General features: G+C 36.0%; 2 protein-coding genes and 2 long non-coding RNA genes across 5 annotated transcripts in view; all 4 read right to left on the bottom strand.

Annotated features, from left to right (window-relative positions):
- Positions 1 to 24,617, bottom strand: part of LOC126912687 (uncharacterized) — a 346,191-nt gene that overhangs the window by 40,587 nt on the left and 280,987 nt on the right. The gene's annotated exons all lie outside the window — the stretch shown is intronic.
- Positions 2,483 to 10,367, bottom strand: LOC118265357 (pancreatic lipase-related protein 3). Of its 2 annotated transcripts, none has more exons than XM_035578187.2 (7): positions 10,029 to 10,367; positions 8,177 to 8,267; positions 7,857 to 8,005; positions 4,929 to 5,180; positions 4,330 to 4,521; positions 3,870 to 4,041; positions 2,483 to 2,612 (listed from the first exon to the last, which is right to left on the bottom strand). In XM_035578187.2, the coding sequence occupies exons 1-7, from the start codon at positions 10,066 to 10,068 to the stop codon at positions 2,504 to 2,506; spliced, it is 1,005 nt and encodes a 334-aa protein (XP_035434080.2). In that variant the 5' UTR covers positions 10,069 to 10,367; the 3' UTR covers positions 2,483 to 2,503. The 2 variants fall into 2 exon arrangements, with proteins under 2 accessions (XP_035434080.2, XP_035434081.2); XM_035578188.2 differs by having other exon boundaries at positions 8,177 to 8,255; positions 10,029 to 10,366.
- LOC126912686 (uncharacterized) lies at positions 6,870 to 7,650 on the bottom strand. The gene is made up of 2 exons (XR_007707332.1): positions 7,410 to 7,650; positions 6,870 to 6,988 (listed from the first exon to the last, which is right to left on the bottom strand). It is a non-coding gene; the product is annotated as an uncharacterized LOC126912686 (long non-coding RNA).
- LOC118264954 (cadherin-related tumor suppressor) overlaps positions 11,909 to 24,617 on the bottom strand; it is a 119,496-nt gene continuing 106,787 nt past the window's right edge. Inside the window, exons 4-9 of the mRNA XM_035577627.2 lie at positions 23,534 to 23,735; positions 23,075 to 23,262; positions 21,819 to 22,241; positions 21,189 to 21,690; positions 15,550 to 20,908; positions 11,909 to 15,381 (exon numbers count right to left, since the gene is read on the bottom strand). Of these exons, the coding sequence (XP_035433520.2) occupies positions 12,747 to 15,381; positions 15,550 to 20,908; positions 21,189 to 21,690; positions 21,819 to 22,241; positions 23,075 to 23,262; positions 23,534 to 23,735 (9,309 nt within the window). The 3' untranslated portion in view covers positions 11,909 to 12,746. The remainder of the gene's footprint in view (positions 15,382 to 15,549; positions 20,909 to 21,188; positions 21,691 to 21,818; positions 22,242 to 23,074; positions 23,263 to 23,533; positions 23,736 to 24,617) is intronic.

A 24,617-nucleotide genomic window follows, 5' to 3' on the forward strand; every position in this document is an offset into this window, starting at 1 on the left:
AGGAATAAAAAGGTGTATTGTTGTGCTGTGTTTAATGATTTTGGATTGATGATGGAAAAGGTTTACATCCTATTTTATCAGTAGTCTTATTAGTGGACAAAATAAAACATTGTATTATTATACAAAAACATCCAATCATTTACGTAGTAAACAAAATGTAAAATTGAAAAGGACATACTTCAAATCGCACCACCATTTCAGTGTTGTATATTTTTACATAGATTTATTTATAAGTACCTAGGAACAATAAGGATGAGCTAAAGATTGCCTCACGGTTAGGCCACAATAGACACAGCACCGAAGTACCTAGTAGGACCTATACATTGACACCGTAACCTATGCACCTATTGTGGTATACCTATTACTCAACTACGAGCATGATCGTGACTTAGCGACATTATTGATCGAAGATAAATTACGAGTTATGTACTTAAATGTCGACAATCTGGTATATTACATTATTACATGGTTTTTTTGATGACTTGCTGATTGTAACAATAGTTGGGTCGTAGGTTCGTGAGGATTAGTTTGAATTATCTGCAAGCAACTGAGGCTAGTTGTTCCGGGTCAGCGTGGGTTGTGCGTACTGTGTAAGTCAAATGGCGAAATAATATTTGTGGAAATTACATCAAGCTGATGAGTCTATTAGAGGGCTTTGGCTACCTCATTTGTTAAGTGGTCGTTAGCATGACTGTCAAAATCGTGGTCTCAGGATCAATTCCTGGAAATGAAATGTACGAATCACTTTTGAGTGGAATTTCTTGACTGTGTCTGAGTTTCTAGAAAGGTGTCTTCAAGTTTCGAGTGAATAGGTCATTCACACATTATCACTTGACACTTAGTGAGATAGTGGCCAAAAGCTGACCTATGGAGTATAAAAAACCCTAGAGTAACGACATAGGTAATGTGATATCGGAAGTTATAGAAGTAATAGGCACAATAGATCCTCAGTTTCAATCTAATAAATATTTTTCTTGCACGTGAGAACTGAGTGACAATTACACCTAAGTACAATTGAAATAGACTTGTAAATATGTAAAGCATACTCAGTTTATAATAACAAAATGTGTTGAAAACAGTAGCAGGAATTAATATTTATGTGTACATTGTACATAGTTACAATGCAACTTTGTTTCATTCAGTAATTATTGTATTTTTTTCACACACAACAATCAAGTGCTCTATAGTACCTCCATTTTTTCGACGTCCATTCTTCCTATATCTCATAATAATTAGGTTCAATATACTCTGTTAATAAGTATCGTGTAAAAGCTGATCGCTCCAGTGGTCGAAGTAGATAGCTTTAAAATTTCAACATAGTAACTTTATAGCTTACGGCAATGTGTATAAGAAGCACAGTGCACAGTGGTACGTAACCCACACCGTCGGGGGCGTTGCCCAATTTGCGGATGGCGATTAAATAAGGCCATGGATGCAACGAATACTGCTGGGTTTTGCAATCAACTGTAGAGGATAGCGACAAGGATGTGGGGAAAGCCCATACGAATGTCCGCTTGTCTGCTCCGTCATTATTCGTACAAGTCTGCCCGGTTGCAAGGTTTGGCAATACTTAAATATAGGTATTCCATCCAGTTCCAGTAGGTACATAAAGTATATATTGATAAATAACGTTTGTTATGGAAGAGTACACAATGATTATAACATGCAGATTAATGGGCCGATTAAATAATACTCTGCTAATAGTAAATCATTGGTTTTATTGATAGTCTAAAGTTAAATAATATCTAATATCACAGTGCACGTAACAATAGCCTTCGGCAATGAAGCGAATCATGTGTTAAACAAAATAATCGGACAGGGCCTGGGTACTACATTGTACACAAGAAAATAACACTTTTGAATTCGTATACTGGGCATAATAATAAAAATGCCTTTATGACGTCACAATGATTCTCGAATGTTCCGCGAACGCGAACATAACGTAACCTACGAATGAGACGTCCATTCACTACATTTTGGACTGTCTTGTTTTATTACACGGACACAAAACAAGGAAAACTGACCCGTGCCACCTTTTACGCAGCTCTTTATGTGGAGCACACAAACACGGAGATCAGATCACTGGATACTGGGACAGAACTGATATTGAGCAACATGTAACCTAGACCAGTTCATAATAACAGTTGTTTTAATGATATTAGATGTTTACTTACTTAAACATAGGATTGGGTAAGTGTAAGGTTATCAAGATTCAAGAAACACGGAAGAAAGAATACGTTACCTTGCTTACTACGCAAGTTAGTAGTTTAACATTAAACTTTCAAGTGCATGTACTTGAAAAGTCAAGTTTGTGAGAATAATTATGACTTAGCGAGAATTAGGCATCGATAGGGACCTTCTTTTAAGCCTTGCCCATGAAATTCAAATCTAGTTTAGAAGGTAATTCGTTTTTCATGATCAATCGTAATATATATATTAGAATAATAATGTATAATCTAATAAAGTAAAATGAAAGAATACATTAATTTACCAGTCGTTTTATTTACTCTCCTAAATCAAAATCAGAACTTCGTTTTCTTCTGCCCCTCTTGTTCGAACCGCGTGCGTAGGGAGATTCAGAGTTTGTACTGAAGAAGTACAGACCCTGCACACTGCAACAAGATAAAATTCCTTTAAAGAGACATTATTTTTTAATTCTTACATACAATTGCAATAGTCATGTGTATCAGTTACCAGTATTATATAGTGAGTATACACAAGCGTTGCTAATATGACGGTCTTAAAAAATATTTGCTCCTGGAAGAAAGTTTGACGTCATCCAACTTGTTTAATTTTGTTTAATATCGGATTAAACACTCCTTGACTCAGAGTGCAAACCTTCGCGTAATGCTCTTAGTGATGTAACACTGGACAGGTTCTGCATTTGTGTGAGAAAGTCGAACCTATTATAACTGCATTTTTAAAAGACAAGATCAAGGAAAAAGTTTGCTTAAACTAATACCTAAAACACTTTTAAAGCGGATAAGCACGTTTTGTTTGCGATTACTGTCTGCAGTTTCAAATCTGTTAGTCGATTTGGGTACCAAAAATTTTGCTTTCGGCAATGAAAAAATAAAAGGTCATCGAACTAGTTGAGTCTCTCGGTCTCTTTCGTGTTTCGTACAAATTAGGTTGTCAATGTCATAATGCAAGTAATAATAATTATGTCACGTCACGAGAAGGAAGTTGGATTAAAGAAAAGGGAAACTGTTCTCAGTGAAAGTGTGGAAGTGTTTCGGTGCCTGCACTAATCATAGAACCAGGTAAATGCTTGAGAATGATATTTGCCATTGTTGATAAATATAATAGCATTTAGGAATTATATTTAGGTTTTGTTGACTTTTTGTAACTGAATCTTACGTCTTATTTTTTGTATCGTAATTTTCATAAAAAATTGGTACAAATCTATTTCTTTGTTGGATTGAGTATACAATATATATAAACATAATATTTAGAAGGATGAAAGTGACATGTGCAGAGATAAGTTTTACTAGCATGTAGCAAGCTGCATTTCTCAAATGCCAGCCTGGTTTATCAACAGCTCTTTTGTAATATACAACTCGCTATCCTTGCAAAATGCAAGTAGTTACTGTAGCGAAATAGGTATAAAATGAAGTAATTCACGCTGATCTTAAGAAAGAAGATAATATGAGCCCATGTTACAAATTGAGGTAACCAGGACGTCAATGCCTGGGAACAGCTGACTTATAGTATTAAGTGGTTATTTCGTCTATTACTATGTATTTTTTTACGATAGCTATAGGTACGAGAGATAGGTTTTGTGTATCAACTAGTCACTGCTTGCTTATTTTATAAAAATCTAAATTTAGAATAGTTGGTAACTATTGGTCGCCATTTAAATAACTTACTCTCTAGGAACATATTCTCCGAAGAGTACTTCGTCGTTGGGGTTGAATATCTCGCACCAGCCAATCATGTAGATGATCCACGAGTAGCACTTGGTTGCATAGAAGCCTACGTCTGTTGTTATGGACTCTGCATAATAAGCCGGCGCCCTGGCATGATCGCAACCAGATTTAGCTAGAAATGTAAATATTATTATCAGTTAATTCTTCTCATCATCATTAAAATGGTGTTGGGTTTATTATTGTATTATTCTTAGATAGATAGAGAAGAAATTATGCCCAAATGTCTATTAGCCCTTTAATTCTCTCCTTTTAGAGGATAACTACGTGATATTCGAGATATTTTTAATTTTTCAAATGACTTTTAATAATAATTGATATATTATTACTTTAGCACGATAGGCTGCTGTATAGGTTATATGTCACGGGTTCGATTAGAAAATACCTCAAAAACGAAACTTACTTTGGTCTTTGGTAGACTTACAACCAGGCTGTGTGATGCCTCCGTTGGCGTAGAAGTCTACATGTCCACTGGCTTCGAGCTTCCCTTTCTCCAAGGCGTTTGTGTGTAGGACATCTACGAACTTCGCATCCGCCTTGTCAATCTTCTTATTGGGATCGGTTGTTACAAACAGAGGCATTGCTGGGTCCAATGCTGTGACAAAAGTTATAAACATTACTACCATATAAGCCACGATTACTTTTACTGTGTTGTAAATTCTTAATATGTCGAGAAGCAGCTGATTAGTGCCTATCGGTAACTATTGAAAAAAAAATCAAAAAGATATTAATTGTTGTATAAAACTTATTGGCATATTTAATTTCCTGGATTAATACTAGGTACGAACTACGTATGACTTCGATTTAAACTAACTTTTTCCGTGCCTATGGTAACAGAATAACAACTATTTGTGCGAATAAAAGTTAAAGAGTAAATATCATCAGGCGCAAAATTATTGTGCTGCGTTGCTGCCGTAGAATGTATGGTAATACTCTACTGCATTCAGAGTAATTTACATAATGTCAAAATCGCTACACAATAAATATTTTACCAACATTTACCTGTGAGCCTTTCCATCCTCCCCGACTTGACATAATCACCAATAAATCCTGCGATTTGTCCCCCAAGACTGAAACCTATTGGATGGAACCGCTCGAGACTGAATCCGTGTTTTTGTACCAGCTGGTCGATCAGCTGAGCGACACACATGCCCACTAACTCCGTGTTCTTTGCTGCCTCTATGTAACATGGCTCTCGGGCTATCGGGTTGTAGTCCACTGATATTATATTGTAGTTGCAACATTCCATGTATGCTGAAATATGTTTTAGTAAAGTTAATTTAAATTTAAATTAACAACTAATGTTATATGTTTCAAGAAAATTGGTTTCGTAATTGATAAAGTATGCACATGTCGCGACTATTTTCTTTATCACCTTAAGTTACTTTAGGAGGTTAATAACACCTTTTATAAACCGAATTTATTATTATGCAGTCGTTCAATATCACATCAGTAATGTTTGTCTGGCTGTAGGTAGTAGTACTCATACCTAACAAAATAGATACAATAGCACGAGTTACACGATATGGTTACTATTTTAAGTACATTTTTATGGGCCTTCGTAAACGACAAGTTATCTATGTTTCAGTCAACTTTGAAACAATTTTCATGTCATAAAATGTGTACTTACGTTATCTCATTAGTGTACTTGTAATAAGACAATTCCTATGCGTGTATGCAACAGCAAAATAAGTTATGTTTTGTTTCGCATTTTGATCAACAAAAAACTTCATGATTAATGGACGGTTAAGAGTCCCGTGCCACAGAATAGATAAAGAGAGTAGAAATGAAATAGTTCCTGATTTGTATCAGAACGCGTGTCGCCGTTTCTCCCACCCTTTAATTTCACTACAAGTAAGAGACCAATGCCTGAGCGGATTACCCCCACAAATAAATAACACACATTTAAATCTCGAATTTGCTATTGGTTGTCACACAAACGCAATGACTGCATTTGACGTACACTCTAACACGCATAAAAACTCATGTATGCTAGGGCGAGAGAAAGGTCGGTTGTTGATATCGATAAAATTTAAGTAATCTTGTTTTTGTTTTACAAGTATTGTTGAATATTGTGAAATTGTATTCATACGAAATAGAAACCAAGTAATAAAAGTAAAATAAATAAAAAATACACAACTGAATTTTAAAACCAATTTTATTACTCAATAAGTTAAAAATAAGTAAAAAATTAAATCAAAGGCACTTTTGAACGTCAAAACTAATATAATAATGTTAATAACGTCTGTCTGTCGGTCAGCCCTCTAGTGAAGCTATTTGCTCGTTCCAAAGTGTAGATTCCTATGGAGAAGAACGAGCAATAAACTCCATAGGTTATTCTTGCTTTTTGAATCAGACTTACAATACAATTCTTAGTTACATTGCTTTTCTTTGCATCGATTGCTTCAACTATGTGAGAACAATGTAAAACTAATATTCAGTCAAAGCGATAGAAAAAAACCTTAAGAACAACAAAATTAATACAGTCTGGAGCTGACCAGTCCCAGTTGACAGCGCTCGTTCACCAACATGGCACGTACACCAGCACCGTCCAACTCAACCATGTTGCAGGGAATCGAACGAGCCAACGCCCGTGCCACCGCCAATGAGACCTTTGAGTGAGCATGACAACTCTAAGCTGACACAAATGCATTCTACTAGTCTAATTCAATTTTAGCTAATGCAGGGCTCTCACATTTACAATAATTTGTATAAAGTACAGAACATATTGAAATAACATGGTTATATTATTTAATTTTTTCGTTTTTTAAATTTACAAAAGATGATATTTTAAATATCGCCATTTTTAGACAAAAAAGCTGATTTAAAGAGACCAATATAAAATTTTCTAAAATAAAATCAGTTTACTTACTGAATTACACATTGTGATATATTTGTGCGGATAAACGCCTAATTTTAAGTTTATTTTCCCTGACTTTGTTATTATGTAATTATCAACATCGAAATGTTGCGAACGAATTATGCTACATTTAGTAGGAATCCAATTAATTCTACCAGTTGTGTCAATCCACAATTTTCTTACACCTGGATCTGTTGGAAACCTAAAACATAATAATATTAAAATAAATCATATGTTACATTCTATAAAAAAAAAAAACATAAAACTCACTCAAAATCTATATTACTAATTAGTCGTAATAAATAATATTATTTTAATTATAAAGTGTGCTATTGATTATAATAGACTGTATCATAGTAACAATCGACATTGATTACAAATTTGCCCAACACTATCGATGTCATAGATTTTGTAGAAATGAATTTTTGTTTCGGTACTCGGGACTCTCGCAATGGACGTAATACATTGCGCGATTGCTCACGTAGTGCAAGATTGTACTCATCTATCGCAAGCAATGTATTACTATTAGTCTGCTTGCGATTATATCGTTTTTGTCTATAAAATTCATAATGCTAATGTTATAATTACAAATATCACAAGTATTTTAATGTTTTTGGACTTACCGGTGAAAAGAAATTCCTTCTCGTGCTATGCTACACACCTGGCTTCTTTTCCGACACGTTACAATAGCGCAAGACGGCATAATATAATATTTTTGCGGAGATACGTACGCTGTCAAAACATGACAGCGATTGCTAGCCGGTAAGTATGAACATTTGAGCGTTAAGACAGCGCTATGCACGTTCGTTCGCACCCTCGGCGCGCGTGGCCCGCCCTCAAGGCCAATCCAGTCTCTTTCTTTTATCCATGTCCCGTGCAATAGGAGTTTAAACCTTTTCGTTTTATATATCGGTTACAATTTCAGACTCCTTGCATTGAGGAAGTTGGAAATTACTTATTAGAAAATAAAAAAATAAAACAATTAACAATTTAACTGATATCTCTTTCAATCGCTCAACCAGTGATTTTTTTTTTATGATATCGTCTACGAAATAATTTGAAATGTTCACCTGGTCTGATCTCTGTATTAGGAGAGAAATCTCTATTGCCTGTGTACCCGTGTATTAATATTTTGATCGGTGCGTCTTTCACCCAGGGAGCTTTATCTATCGAGTTTGCGTCCATAGCCAGTAATTGATGCGGTTTATCTTCATTTTTCCTTTAAAAAACATGAAAATAAATACAAAGAAAAATGGGTAACATAGCCAATTTATCCCTATCGTGGTTTTTAAAATATACTTATAGTTGTCAGTTACTCAATATACCTACTAGAAATCGGATGGCAAACTAGAAGTATTAGATTTGAAAATGCAATAACGTAGGTACTCACCTAGTGTACAGCCAAAATGTAATGTTATCATTAGGGCACTCCAAAGGAGGTGCTATACAATCAAAGCCAGCTACAATGACTGAAAAAAAAGCTGTAATATTTACATAGTGTATAAGTATGCTGACCAGAATTTTTACCTAGCATTAGAGGAAACTTGACAAAAACGGTATAGTAAATAATAATGTTTATAATGTTTACCACGCTTTTATTAGTATTGTTCATACCCTGCTAAGCTTTATACCCACAATTACCCCGAAAAGAGACTAACTTTTTACCAGCTATGTTAAAAATCCCAGGTGATAGGGGCAAAGTCTTTGAGACTTTGGAAAACCCAAAAGGTAATACTTTGCCCGAACCTTAAAACCTTTTCTTGGAGTCAGTCTTATGACTACACCAACTAGGCGATCCTAGTACTAATTTCCATTGAGGAACAGTATATTATGTCACTTATCTACTATATTTTTTGACTGCCTCGTTGGTCGAGTGGTCGCAAGTGCGACTGCCGAACAAGGGGTCTCGGGTTCGATTCCCGGGTCGGGCAAAGTATTACTGGGCTTCTTTCGGATTTTCGAAAAATTTCTCGGTAGTAGCACGGAGTCTGGAATTGTGTCCAGGATATGGCAATAGGCTCACCCCCTATTACATGGGACTTTAACACAAAATGGTGAAAAGTGGGTGTACATTGTATAGCGGCATTACGTGCCGTAATGTACACCTCTGCCTACCCCTTCGGGGATAAAAGGCGTGAAATTGTGTGTGTGTGTGATTTTTTTACGAAAGTTAAAGAATGTGTAAAAAACAAAACAATTTCCTTTGCGTGTAGGTCTTTAAGTATCTTTACTAGAACGGGTCGTTTTGTTTATCGTTTACTTAAACCTATTTTTTTAATTATATAGATTACTAGTTTTATTATCATTAGATTTTTAATGCGTAAATTAACAAATTTTATTAGTTTCTCCTTGTCCGTATATGCCTAATGTATAAATTAGCTTTCCCTTTATTTAGTTTTTGACAGATAATGAAATATAGACGCAGCGTGCATCATATTTTAGGCGTAAAAATATTATTGTTGTTGTAAGTTATTTCTATTTACATTTACACCTTAGCGTAGGTGGAAACCTCTTATGACCACATATTTCAAATCATCACACGAAAAATGAGCGAAATAGGTCAAAAAACATGAAGCTGATCCCACAGAATGCTTTATTAATTTCATTACTTATTTTGTTTGAAAATTTCATTTAAAAAAAAATCGGGTTTAGTTGAAATATTTAGTTGTATTATGCTTCTGTGGACGAGTACTGCTTGTTGATTCATTTAAATCATATGAGTGATCTCCATACTGTATAACATTTCTCATAATTATAGACATTATATTTTAATAAGAAGCATATTTTTCGATCTTATAATCTTGAAGTCTACTGAATATTGGTTTCATAACGATCGTTCAATGTTGCAGTATGCATGCATGCATGACTGTTTTTGAGAATTTGGATTCACGCAACAATAATAATTCATAGTGACCATGACCTCCGAATTTGTTTCGCTGTTTCTTATCGTTTCACGCATCAGATTAATTGATCTGATAAATTTTAAATAAACTGTCTTTTAATAAAAATGAAACATGATTTAATTAATTTTGATGATATTAATTTATGGATGAACATTTCAAATTCGCTGTTTCCACTCAATGTATTTCAAGTTATGTGTTATTTTTAAGTAATTGATTAATTAATAAAACGAGTTTTTTTATGATGAAAATGAATTATATAAGACATGACTCATTTAGTAAGCGAAATAGAAGAAACATGAATGTTCAAGTCGGAAGAGTTGATTAGATCACAATACTCACGTATATAAAAGAAGTGAATTAACAAAACTATGTGAAACATAGTGCCGATGACATTAGTAGTGGCGAACTATCGTTAAGGGCTCTCTGACACATTTATATAGACCTTCTGCAGTGTGCCTTACTGAGCCGCCGAACTTCACGCATAACCGACCATACAGCTGATTTAAACAATAAAAACCGTGGAATTGTTGTTCCTATCGAAATTTTCGTCAACTCCACGGAAAGTTGAAACTAAACTGTGTCGTTATTAAACATCGTGTGGGTATGGGCTTATCACTATACTAAGCTGTACCCGTTAAACTCTATCGCCTGCAAAAATTACTTTATTGGTTTTTTTTTTGATAGAGTATTCTTAATATTATAACATTTAAGGTTTGAATGTCTAACACTAAACGCATATATACGAAAAATATTACAATCCGTACGAAAACGTGTTTCATTAAAATTCAAATTGTCACAGTTGATTGAACTTTGCGTATCTAAAAATAAGGTATATTATTTTTTGGAAATAGCTATTCGTGATTTGTTTTTATTGACCCATGTTATATCGTTATTAAATAGGCAAATAGATATCGACACACAGCAGGCCTAGTGCACTAGCACCCATAATAACAGGCAATATTTATAAATTGTTTAACTTTTTTATTCACTACACTTGATCTTTACAATTAGCAGTTCGATCGATTTGCAGCCTTCTCTGTTGTAGAGTAAACTTAGCACTGGTATTGAAGATAATAGCGTTAGCAGTCTAGTCATTATGCACATGCCATTGCACTAAAATTGTAACGTATAAATAAAAATTCGTTCTAATTCAACTATTCTACACTCTTTTGGTTGTCATTGACCCTTTTCAATAGAAGAAATTGATAAACTTAAGTGGAAAAATGGATTTAAACATGTATTAGTACTTAGCTGACCGATGTACAATGTAGGTACATCTCACTCATACACGTGCATAAGAAACTATATCTAGTGATTATTACAAGTTTAAATATGGTCAAGATAAAAAAATAATACAGCTAGAAAAACGATACTGAAAGGAAACTCCTCAACTTCATTGTTCCAAATTATTATGTAAATAACATTGAAATTGTCGTAAGGGAACAAGCATGCATTATCATCTTATCTTCGTTTGGTGTATTTTGCTGTGTTTTCATTATAAGTACGTTATTACTGTTGAAAAGTCTGCTGATAGTGAATTAAGGGCATTGTTGTTTTTGGTTTACGTAGGTACTGTTTGCTTTGGTATCCAGAACCGTAAACAGCCTTGTTTTTATTTATATCTATATCACCAACGTTAAACGTCTTTGTTTGGAATTTAATGATGGTTATGTACTTTAATTACAGTTTTAATCCTTTAACCGCTCACATAATTATCAATTACCGTGCCCCTAGCACGATGATAAAAAACAAAAAGTATATCTACACCAAGTAAGGAGGAGCGATCGTCTAAATACAACGAAAATATCCTGCATGTCCTCTATCGTAGCAACACGACATGAGCGACAGGTCGCATATATGCGACACAGGCGGTTAAAGGGTTAATATTATTGAGTAGGTATCCCTAATCGATTTAAAGTGTAACATTCTAATCCCTCGTTGATTTGATTCAACTCAAGCAGTTGGGATCTTAGAATAAGTATGTTTAATAATTTTGCATCGAATAGTTATTGTAGTAAACTAAAGTGTGTATTTTATCATATTTTATAATGTTTGATAGTGCTATATTATCATTATGCTTATTATAGCTTCTATGAAACGTCTTCCTTATAACTTCACTATGTTAGGTAATCCTTCTTTGTTTAATTTTTAAATCCATGTAGACAAGTATGCGTGATTTGTTTACTATGGTATAGGTACTTGGATTAAATAAAAAGATATTTATTTTTAAATTACGTTTTATTTATGAAATCAGTCAGTTATTTAAAATTATTTAAAGTCATTTGGCACTTTACTAAATAATATGGCGATACAATCAATAACGGAAAAGTAAGGCTCTGACCGTTTTACATTACCATCTAGTATTGACAAACTGACAACAAACATTTAAATATGTATATGAGAAGATACAGACATTATCACATGGATTTATTTACTTCCATTAAATAAGCGTATTTATATTATTTACATGAACAGGTTACACATTATCCATTCAGTCAGAGCTCAAATAATTTTGTGTGATTTGATCCTAAAATATTTCACTGTTCATATTTACATGAAAGATATTATATAATTCTAAAAATAATAGTATTTACAAACACTATTTACATTGAGGTTTTTTCATGTTGAAGCTGTAATAAACCAACGCGGATGTATTAAACGTGCACACAATATTTATCATTTTACAGTTGTTATTTCAAAACACATTGGTTTCCATTACAAGCTCCACAAGACGATGAACAACACCGTCCTCATTAAATGCCTATTCTAGTGTGTCCTATGTATTATTTTCAACAATTCACTGGGTACAACCATACCTGACGCTAATGAATACATCAGTCAATAATACGTCACAAATTAATGTGCACATTTACAATGTTTGTTTCCAATAAATTTTGCTTTTGTTATTAAGTACATAATTTATGAGACACACAATTAATTATGAAAACATATAAACAATATATGGCAAGAAAATATAGAGACCTTGATACAAGGTCACAACAATTATTTTACAAAACCTTAAACAATTATTTAGTTCTATTTACATTCTAATTAACATTAAACATATTCTTCTGACGGTTTGGGGGTTCCGTTCTGCAGTCTTAGAGAGGAAGACATTCTCCCGTTCACAGAGTCTGGTAATTCAGCTATATCTTTAAATACATCAATCATGCTTTCAAAATTTGGTCCCCAGTTAAACAGGTCTAGAGCAGCAGGTCCCCAACCCAGTGCTGCCGACGCCGGGGAACCATTCGCCTGTCGGTAGAGTGCGGAACTAACGTGTGGAGCTAAATCATCATCGGATGCGACTAGAGTGCTCAGGGAGCCACGAAATGAGGAATCAAAGCTTTCGTATGGTGGTGGTAATATAGGTTTCTTGGGATTGCTTCCGCTACTAACATTCTGTCTTCTGACGTCTTCTAATTTATCAGCATTAATACTATTATTATCATATTCTATCTCTGAACAAGTAAAGCTATCGTTTCCACTTTCGTCATCTGAGCCAGTAGAACTTCTATTGTCATCTGGAGGGGAATGATGCCTATGCGACATATGGTGACCGACACCTCCTCCTCGAGGCGCTTCGCTTGAACTGGACACAGCATCTAATGTTGAAACTAAGCTAGAAGTTCGCTGTCTTGCATTCATTCTTTCAATTTCTTCTGCTGTTAGTCCCACTGCGCCAGAGCCAACAGACACCACTTGTGGAACTTGTGGAGGTGCACTAGGTGTTTTCCTTCCCGCTGAAGAGCTTTGCCCGCTTAGCTGTGACATTACGGGACTGTTTAAACTTCTCTCACTGTTACTGTGCAGAGCATCTTTACCAACACCTCCAGAACTTGAAGTAGTGGCTAACAAAGCACTCTGCAACGGTTTACCAGATATATCATGAAGAGTCAGTATTCTAGGTTGTTGACTGAGTTCACTGCTGGGAGATAATCGTGCAAGTGGAGTTGTTTGATGTTGTCTTGGCTGAGGAGGCGGTTGTGCTGCCTGTGGTACACGAGATGGATATCCACTTGGATGATGTGGTGAGTGGCGATGTTGAGGAGTCTGATGCTTATGATGATAGCCAGCGATAGGTGGTGGGGTAGCTTTGTATTTGCGAACGCCAGCTGCTTCTCTAAAACCTTTATAATGATAAACAATATCTATGTCAGATGGTGCTATTGAACTAGCATTTTCTAGGTCGTAGTGTTCTGGTACTTCTGAATTGAGGTCCATACCACTAGGGTGATCGTGCGTGTGATGTGACGTATTTGTTGATGGTGGTGGAGGTGGGTGATGGTCCTCTCTAAGAGCTGGACTTTTTCCAACCACTTCACGCTCAATTATATCAGGGCGTTGAGGTCTGGGTGGATCAATATTCATTATTTCTCTGTCTTTGTATTTCTTCGATAATAACTCAGGACCAACAATATGGCCTACATTACGTGTTATATCGGCATTTTCTGACATGTAACTATTTAGGCTGGTGTCATTGTTATGTAGATTTCTGTTCATTAAACTGTCATTTGTTCCAGCTATAAGGTTTGGTGCATTTAACATGGCAGGACCTCCATTTTGTTTTGAGTGTACAATATTGCTCTTGTTAGCTGATCCATTTCCTTTTTCTTTCTTTTGCTTCCGAAGTCGGTAAAAAATTATTGACACTGAAATCGCTACCAATAGAATTACGAAGAACACTATTACTAGCGTAATGCCGATACGCAACGGATGATTTTGTGCTGCACCAATTCCAAAAGCACTATGACAACCATTCAATATTTTACCTCTATGAGTGGTTTCTTTGAATATGCTCCCGTTTCCACTAAATGGTTGAAGCTCACTGTTTATCGAAAAATTAGCCAAACATCCTTCAAACTTATTTTGACTGGCTGTAGTTATCCATTCAGGTTTAACTCCTCCAATTGATATCACAGTCAAGTAGGGATCTAAAAAGTCATGAACACCGGCAGCATCAAGTTCTTCGCCAACGTTTTTGCTATCAACAAGCAGACGTATGCTCCTGCCGACCGACACTAGCGTGATGTTGTGCCAGGTGCCGTCGGACACATCACTTTGTTCTGACTGGCTCATATTTACTACGGTGTTTTGTTTGGAAGTGTAGCTAACTTTTCCTTCTAACAACTCAATTACAGTATAATATTTATCAGTTGCTGAATAAAACAAGACACCATCTTTTCTGTGTGTTCTGAAGAAGAATGATAAACTTTTAGCTGGACTGTTGACTTTGGGTATTACTTTGCCAATAGATTTGCTGTTCTTTTTTATCCATCCCGTATTACCTCCATAGAATGTTTCTAACAATTGCATTCTTCTATGTTTTTCCGATATTGTGTATGTTACAAAACCATTTTCAGCAACTGAAATTGACTGTAATGAAACACCGCAGTCTGGAGAAATTAAATCACCTTTGCACTGACATAAATTGGCTTTCCATCTATCCAAGCATTGCCCTGAACCACAAACATCTTTCTTGAAACAGGCGCCTTTTTCAGAACGTTCGCATTTTGGTTCTACACCTCGTGACTTGAGTGGGTTAGTCAGGTTGAGTAGTCGACCATTGATTGTAATGCTGTGCATACATCCAACGAAATCGTCGGAATGAATTTGTCCAGGACGCTCTAACACAGGATCTGCTTTGTGAAGGCCACCGATGAGTAGAGGTTCGTTGTTGAAATTCAGCGTTCTGAAAGTAAATAAATAAATGTTTTAAAAACTACAAACCCATTTTTGAAATTGATGTGTGATATTTAGCAAAAGATTTTTGTTGTATAATTTTACTCTTTAATTGCAAAATCGGAAAGTATTTCAAATTAAACTTCAAGTAAAGCGTATTTATGTTACTAATACATACCCTGCTTGTCCAGTATCGTCATCGTAACATGAGTCGTCACCAGGATCACATTCTGTGCATACGTCTCCATGATCGGTACACGTAGCAATGCTCAAAGAAATCACACGTCCGTTTCTGGTCGCTGTAAGTTTGTACCAGCTACCATCAGCTAGATTCCTCTTTGAATTCATGATAGCCACTGATGTGATGGACGTTCTTGCTCCACCAAATGAAAATACTGGCTTGCCTCCCAATAATTCAATTGCTATAAAATCAGATCTTCCACCTGTCTGGCCACCATAATTATACAATAGCAGAGCATCTGGTTTCGTAGTGGCGAATATTATTGTTATGTCGTTGGTTGATGCGTCAAGAGATGGGAATTGCATATACGATAGCTCACCAAAACCAAACGTTGTACTTTCACAGTGTGTTCCATAGCGACCATTTGGACAGCTGCACTTATACCCAGGCTTCAAACTTATGCATATTCCTCCGTGCATGCACGGGTTGGGACGACAAGAGTCAACTAATGCTTCACAGTGATTTCCTCGGTATCCAGGTCGGCATAAGCAGAAGAATGAGTTCCTATCTGCGCTTTCCTTACAAGACCCTCCATTTTTGCATGGGTTACTACTGCATACGTCGTCTCTTTCCATCTCACAAGTTTTACCATCTCTTCGAGCTGGGCAAGTGCACGTGAAGTCATGTCCCTGTTTTCGACATATTCCTCCAAAGCGACATGGATTTGGTGAACAGGGGTCTTGGCGTTTTTCACAATTACCACCAATAAAGCCATCCGTACAGTGGCAAGTATATTCATGTCGAACTAATGGTGAAGATAAAATAAGTGAAGGACTCTCTATTATTTTTGTATCATCCAAAACACGAATGGCATCTGTACAAAGTCCATCGTTTTTACATTTTTGAGAAGCACACGGAAAATAGGCCACTATTATTTGACGTTTTAGTAACTTAGTAATTTGGAATTCCTTGGCTTTGAGATACTTTTCTGTTACTTCTCTCTTCCAAATAGTGTGATTACTTTTTGTTGCTATGGTTAAATCTAAATGACCATCGACTTCATTGATGCTGTACAAATAAACGTTTTCTTGGCTTTTCAGACTTTCTTGTAGTATTTCCAGTAAACTTCTATAGTAATGAGTTAAAAAGTCTGCTGCAGTCATGTTTAGTATTCTTAATGTAATAGATTGTTCAACAGTATTATTATCAAATGAAAAGTATTCTACACTTATGGAAGAAACAACGTCTCTGTGAACACCATCATTTCCTGAGACGGAGAATGAATATCCTTGTCCAGGCTTGACAGCGTTTGTGTATAAGTTGCATCCTGATCTAATACTAAGAAGTGACAACGTATTTTCTGATGTTGATTCTTTTATAATTTTACACCGGTAATCTCCTACAATGTCCGGATCATTAGGTTTTACATCAGCTATTTTACCACGGGGAACTTTATTGTTAAACGCATAAACGATAACGTGAGCTGATCTTGGTGTGGGTGGATTGTCATTTCTATCCAGCACTTTTATGAATATTGTGTAATTTGATTTCATCACTGGAGTACCACTGTCTTCTATCTGTATAACTACTTCTAAGGTTGGTGTTTCTTCTCTATCAATTTTCTTTGTTGTCAAAAGTACACCTGTGTGCTTGTGAACCTTAACATAGCTTTGATGTCTGCCACCAATAATAGCATATGAGAAAGGAGCTCCATTCGGTGGTAAATCAGGATCTTTTGCGGAAAGTGTAGCGATACTCGTATTGGGAGGTTCATTCTCATAAACAGAACCTTCAAAGCCAGAAACATCAAATATAGGTCCGTTATCGTTTATGTCAGACAAAGTTATTTTTACAGTAGCAGTACCAGTCTGTGGCGGAACTCCTGTATCAATGGCTCCAACTATCAATGTATAAATTGGTAAAGTTTCTCTATCTAATTGACGCACCACTTCAATTTCTCCGGTTTGTGGATCTATTTTGAAGTCTTGGTTTGTATTGCCACCAATAATGGAGAAACTGAATTGATTATTTTGCGGGCGTACATCTTTGTCAACTGCCTTTACTTGAATTACTTCTTGTCCTATACTGGCACCCTCAGATACAGTAGCTTCATAGTAATGACGTAAGAATTCAGGTGGGTCGTTTCCGTCTTGAATTGATATAATGACTTGTGCTTCATCGGTATCATTTCCACGAATACCGCCAGAATTTTTTGCAAGTACTGTTAAAACTACTCGGTTTTGTGTTTCTCGGTCTAAATAGCGTGCCACGCGAATAACACCAGTTTGTGAATTGATACTAAAGCCCTTGTCATTACTTGAGCCTACAAACAAGTAGTAAATAATGCCATCATCTCCACTGTCTTGGTCCGTCGCTTGAATAACACCAACATTCGCTCCAACTTCAGCAGACTCGGATACATCGAAATGAAACACGGGCTGTTTGAATTTAGGATAGTATTCGTTCACACCTGTTATGTAAACAATTACTTGAGTCGTGTTACGCATTATTGAATCAGGATTTTCAGCCCTAATTTCTAATGTGTAAACTCTCTTTTCCTCGAAATCGAATACTTCTTTGGAAAATATTTCTCCAGTGTTAACGTCTATATGGAAAAGGGACGCCATGTCATTATTTATGAAATATTTTATAATAGCGTTCTTCGGTGAGTCAATATCAATAGCTGTAACTTTGTATATAAAACTGTTCACAGGCGAATTTTCAGGTAAATATGCAATATATTTCGTCTGGTTAAATTGCGGAGCATTGTCATTGATGTCAGTCAAAATAATTGTAAGAGTTGCTACAGCTTCTTTGGATTTGAAACCAAGATCTTTTGCAGTAATGTTAAGTCTATATTCCTGGATCGTATCAAAATCAAGAGGACGTAATATGCTTATAGCTCCAGATATGGGATGAATTTGGAATTCTTCTCCTGCATTTCCAGAAGATATTGAATATCTCACTATTCCATTAGGTCCTTCGTCTTCGTCACTTGCTTTTACTGTCAAAATAGAAGCACCAACTGGTTCGTTTTCAGGCACAATCACCTGATAACTTAGAGCCGTAAACTTAGGACTGTAAATATTCTCACCAGTTACAACAAATATTACTGTTGTTTCGTCAGATTGTGGAGGAACACCACGGTCTACGGCTTTTATTTTTAATTCATAATATTGCCCGAGGTAGTAAAATTGTTTGCTTACAATAATCCAGCCGCTCTTCTTGTCTATTGTAAGATATGCAGTACCATTGCCGCCTGATATAAAGTATTCAACTTCAGCATTTATTCCGAAATCCATATTATCTTCGGCTATCAATTTGATAACTCTTTCTCCAGATGTAGCATCTTTTGGCACTGGTACAAACTTTTCATGGTCTTTGAATTTAGGGGCGTTATTATTAGCGTCCACTACGTTTATTGTTACCAAACATTCTGATGACATAGGAGGTTTTCCATTGTCAGTTGCGACAACAACTACGGAATATGTATTTTCTGGAGAAGAGTTGACTGATGTTCTTTTATAGTTCATTTTAAATTTACTAAGTATCTCTCCCGTAGCTGGGTCTATTGAGAATAAATCAGATGGCTGTTGAAGTGAGTACGATATAATCGAATTAGGTCCTTGTTTATCTCTGTCAGTAGCAATAACTTGACCTACAAAACTATTCTTCTGTTGTAGTTCTGGGAAATTAAAACTGTAGAATGAATACTCGAATTCTGGTGCATTATCATTTTGATCTTGTATTGTGATAGTCAATGGTGTTTCTGAACGCCAAGCTCCATCAGTGGCTGCTACTTTAAGAATATATTCATCTTGTAATTCTCTGTCAAGCGGTCTAGCAACTGTGACATTTCCACTTATTGGATCTATGACGAATTTTTGTCCAGGATTTTCAACAAAAGTGTAGGTTGCATTTGCGTTTGGTCCAGTGTCTAGATCAGAACTTGTAACTCTAATTACAAACGACCCAATTTCAGCGTTTTCTGTTACATTAACACTAAAAAGTCGAGTAAACCTTGGTGGATTATCATTTTTATCTAAGACTGTCACTATAACTGTAGAAGTACCAATTAGTTGCGGCACACCATGATCTACAGCTTCGACGATTAATTCGTAAAATGGAATTGACTCTCTGTCTAAAGCAATATTTGTGTATATTTCTCCAATTTCGGGATCGATCCTAAATGTTTCATCGTAATCGTTGACTAGTTTGAAAGATATTCTACCATTTTCGTTAGAATCATCATCGTGTGCTTCTATTTTTATTACCAACTGCGGTGGGTATTCTTCTTCTAATACTGTGGCGTTGTATAAAGGATTTTCAATAACAGGTGGATTGTCATTTGCATCTGTTACTTTAATTTCAATTTCAATGAATGATTTTAGCGGTGGATTATCAGAATCTCTTACTTCGAACCAAACTTCGTATAGAGGCATCGTTTCGTAGTCAAGTCCCTTTCCAGTGATAAACACTTCACCACTCATCGGTTCTACTCTCAAAGCATCGCCAACATTACCACCTGCAATGCCGTATTGTAGTAATCCAGTTGGGCCTTTTTTGGGTGATGTTGCTGACAATCTTGTTACTAAAACGCCTTCTGGAGTATCTTCAGAGAAAGTGAATGTCAATTTATTTGTCACTGTAAACTTCGGGAAATTTTTCACTGACTTCGGTATGAGTATTAACTCGGCAGTGCTCTGCTTTGGAACGATACCGCTATCAGTTGCTATTATGAGTAGGTTAAAAGTAGCTCCTATTTTATCTTTATATTTCATCAGATTTTCGTTGGCTTTTATCACTCCCGTTTCTCTGTTGATTGAAAATAAATTTTGATGTTCACCTTTCAGATCGTACACAATCTTTTTGTTTAGACCAATATCATTGTCGCTGGCTTTTACACCGAACACAAAATCGCCTTTAACAGTCCGATCAGATATGTGTGCTTCGTAAACCGGATGAGCAAACGTCGGCGTATTATCATTTTCATCTTCAACTATTATTGTAAGGTTAGCAGTAGCCGTTCTTGGGTCAGTGGTCGACGAATCTTGCGCCATTATGATCAGATAATAAACATCCCAATCTTCTCTGTCTAACGTGTCATTTGTTGAAATAACACCCGTGGCAGAGTCTATTTGAAATCTTTCTGATTTGTCTCCAAGAAGACTGTATCTTATTTTAGCATTATTTCCTACATCCTTGTCGGTAGCTTTTGGACTGAGAATAATAGTTCCAGGAGGTAAATTTTCCCTGACATTGGTTCTGTAGCTTTGTCGTTCAAAGTCAGGACTGTTGTCATTCACATCTTGTACCACAATTTTCACTGTTCCGGATCCAGTAAGAGGTGGTGAACCTGTAATTTAAATACACAATGACGTTAATATAAAATAAAATAATCAGAGAGATATGCGCTATTGAATTTTTTAATATTTTATTGAACATTTTGGATATGACAGTAGCCAGTAAAATATAGTAGCTAGGCATCAGGTATGTTGTAACCTTTTACCTTTACCTCTCTGGGGATCAAAGACGAATTACACTATGTCTTTAAATTTAATATTCTACGCTAATACTATATTCAAGCGCTTGCAATATTAATAATATAAACAGAGTTTTATGATTATGTAACTTACCAGTATCCATTGCTACAAGTGCAAGGGTGTATTCATCCTGTGCTTCACGATCTAATGTTCTTAACAAGGAAATTTGCCCAGACGAAGCGTTTATTTTGAAAAGATCCGCATCGCCTTCCTTTATGAAATAGCGGACTTGATTATTAAATGGAGGTGAATCAGCGTCATAAGCATGAATTGTTATTATGTACCCGCCATTGGGTGGAATTACATTTTCCATTACGTACGCTAAGTACGGTGAATCAAGGAACGTGGGTGGGTTATCGTTTATGTCTTGAATTGAAATAGATAATTCAGCCGTATCGAATCTGACATCGTCTTTAGCACAATCCTCGGCTCTTATTGTAAGCAAGTAACGGGATTTTCTTTCAAAGTTGAGATTTTTAGCAACTCTAACGATACCAGTATCTTCACTAATACTGAAATCTCTGTTTTCATCGCCTGAAGCAATTGAATATCTGACTCTTCCGTTTGCACCTTCATCTATGTCAGTAGCCGAAACCTGTAGAATTAAAACATTTAGTTATTAAATATACATTAGACATTATAAAATATATTATTTAAAAATATATTTGAAGATAGTAAGGTAGACATAATTATTATTACTTAGAAGCTTTGAGGGTTACGTACCTGTAGGACGCTGGCTCCAATACTGGCATTTTCTGGTACAGAAGCACTATACTGCTTCGGATCAAACACCGGACTGTTATCATTTTCATCCAAAATATTTATTTTTATTTTGGACTTTGTGACATTAGGTGGATCGCCTCTATCTTTAGCAGTGACAATAATAGTGTAGCTTGCTTTTAGTTCTCTGTCAAGTTTTCCCGTCGCACGTAATATACCGTCAACATTTCCCAAAGAAAAGTAACCATTGATTTCTGGATCTGGATTCATAAAATATTCGACGTATCCATTTCTTCCTTCATCTTTGTCGACGGCTTTTATTGTCATTACGACGGTATTCAGTGGAATATTTTCTGACACCGTTGTTGTATTGGGTGTAACAAACTCGGGTGCCATGTCATTGACATCCTTTAGTTGTATCGTAACCTGTAACAATAAAACGTGCCATAAAAGTGTGTGAAAACGAAATACAAACAATAACCATGAAATAAAATGAAACCAAAAACTTTAGTGGATCAATGAAGTAAAAAAACGGCCGGATGCTGTTATTTTAATTTTATTATTTCTATGTATAAAACAACATCTTGGCTTTCTTAGAAAGTTAATACAAATAAATAATATAATAAAATAAAACGCATCCTATGCTTCCGTCTACTCTCATCAGAGGCATATTGTGAAATGCAACAATAGAAACACTTAACAATGGGTCGTAATGAACGTGATTTTTAAAGGCTTGGATTTAACATTTCAAGTTAACTAAATCACTAATAGTTTCATAGTTATGAAACTACTTCGTAAATAGAAATACGAAGGCGTTTGGAAACTTAAAATTAAATTAAAATGACAACGTTTTAACGGAATTCATTGAAGCCTTTGTTATAAAATTATGTAAATAACCTTTTTAATATTTGTCAGTAAATACAAACAAGAAAATTATCCCTTATAACACCATTTAATAGAGGTATGTGGATATCTAGTACGGGCATTCTAAAAGTGACACGACCCTGTTAAGTTAAATATGGCGTCCCTTGTAAATATGATGAGAGTTGTTTGAAAGTAAACGTCCGAACATAACTTTGAAAATATGGTAATACCCATGTTCAAGACGATACATGTTTATTAATCGATGTAGTCATTGATGTACCTACGTGTAGACTAATAAATCAACATTGTTAATTCTATAATATTTCATACATGCATGATAATTATATTTTTTTAGTCTCCAAACATAAGAAAATGTATGTAGAGTTAATATTTACCTGTACTGTAGAAGATAGTTGAGGTTCAGGAGGAATCGCCATGTCTTTGGCAGTGACAACGAGGTTGTATATCGGTAGTGTTTCTCTGTCCAACAGTTTTGCTGTGTATATCGTACCGTTCGCAGCTATACTGAAGTCCTGACCTTCGTCACCAGAGCTGATGGTGTATGTCACTTTGCCATTTAGACCTGTAAGTTAGAAGAATATTCTTATTAACATTATAGCAATATATTTGTTTTAAATACAACTCTACACAATCATTTTCTTACCTGTCCTTATCCTAAGCAGCATAAAACAAGAGAAAGGTAATTATTGATATATTTTTGACAGACTTAGTCGTGTAGTAGTAGCAGTAGCTTTTTTTTATGGAATAGGAGGCAAACGAGCAAACGAGTCACCTGATGGTAAGCGATCAGCGCCGCCCATGGATGTTTTTATCATAAAATAATATCTACAAACCTGAATCTAAGTCAGTAGCGCTGATGGTGACCACTGAAGAACCAATAGGGACGTCTTCAAGGATTTCGTTCGAAAAGCTCATGGGATCAAATATCGGAGCATTGTCATTCAAATCGATGACGTTGACGTACACAGTCACGGTACCAGATAGCGATGGGTGACCGTTGTCCTGAGCTTGTGCTACTAAAATGTAGTGTTGAGTCTGAAACAATTCACATTTTCTTATAAATGATACATATTATTATGGTGGTTATTTCCAATTCATCCTTGTGCAGTTTTTCAGTATGTGTAGTCGCACTCATACTGTTAAATTAAATTAATAAGATACAATAATCATATTATGGTTAGTTACTAAAATAACGTCGAGAAAGTCTGGACTATAAAACAAAGCATTGCATTACTGGCATTACGACGGCAACATTTTACGAATGATGGCGGCATTCAGATTTTCCATATAATATAGGACACCGAAACTTCCCAGCTATGACAAGCTCCCTCATTCGCGGATCGTGGAGCGAGATGGCGATTTAAAAAACAAGTAGTGGTCGCGGAATCCGGCTCGGGGATGTTTTGCGGACGGCCGCTTTGTCAGACATTGTTCGAGCCTTAATTTCGATGGCGGATCGAGCGGGCAAATGCCGAATATGATGCGCGACGCGAAAAAACTGTACCGGGATGAAATTAGCAGCTCTCTAGCGGGGTACGCGGAATTGGCGGGCGGTCGAGAGAACGAATGTACCCAGCGAATTGTTTTTACTAATTAGCGGGGCCGGCCGACTTGATGAGTCCAGTGCGGCGCGGAAGGCTCGCGAACACCGCCCTTATGTACCGCGCGGAGACATGCACCCGGACCCAACCACAATGCACCACGCACAGAACCAGAAGATCGTTTTAAAAACAATGGAACGAGTTTCTTGCAGCACAGGACTCAAAAAGTGTATGCTACGTTGTTGATGTTACGGAGACTCCACGGGAGCTAAGTAGGCTACCTAGTGATTGACATCTCGATCTTGAATATTGATAACGCGAAAAATCAAGTATGGAATTGATTATCATTATAACCACTTATTAAATTAGACACAAA

The sequence above is a fragment of the Spodoptera frugiperda genome, chromosome 28 (assembly GCF_023101765.2).
Source record: "Spodoptera frugiperda isolate SF20-4 chromosome 28, AGI-APGP_CSIRO_Sfru_2.0, whole genome shotgun sequence".
Taxonomy (NCBI): Eukaryota; Metazoa; Arthropoda; class Insecta; order Lepidoptera; family Noctuidae; genus Spodoptera; species Spodoptera frugiperda.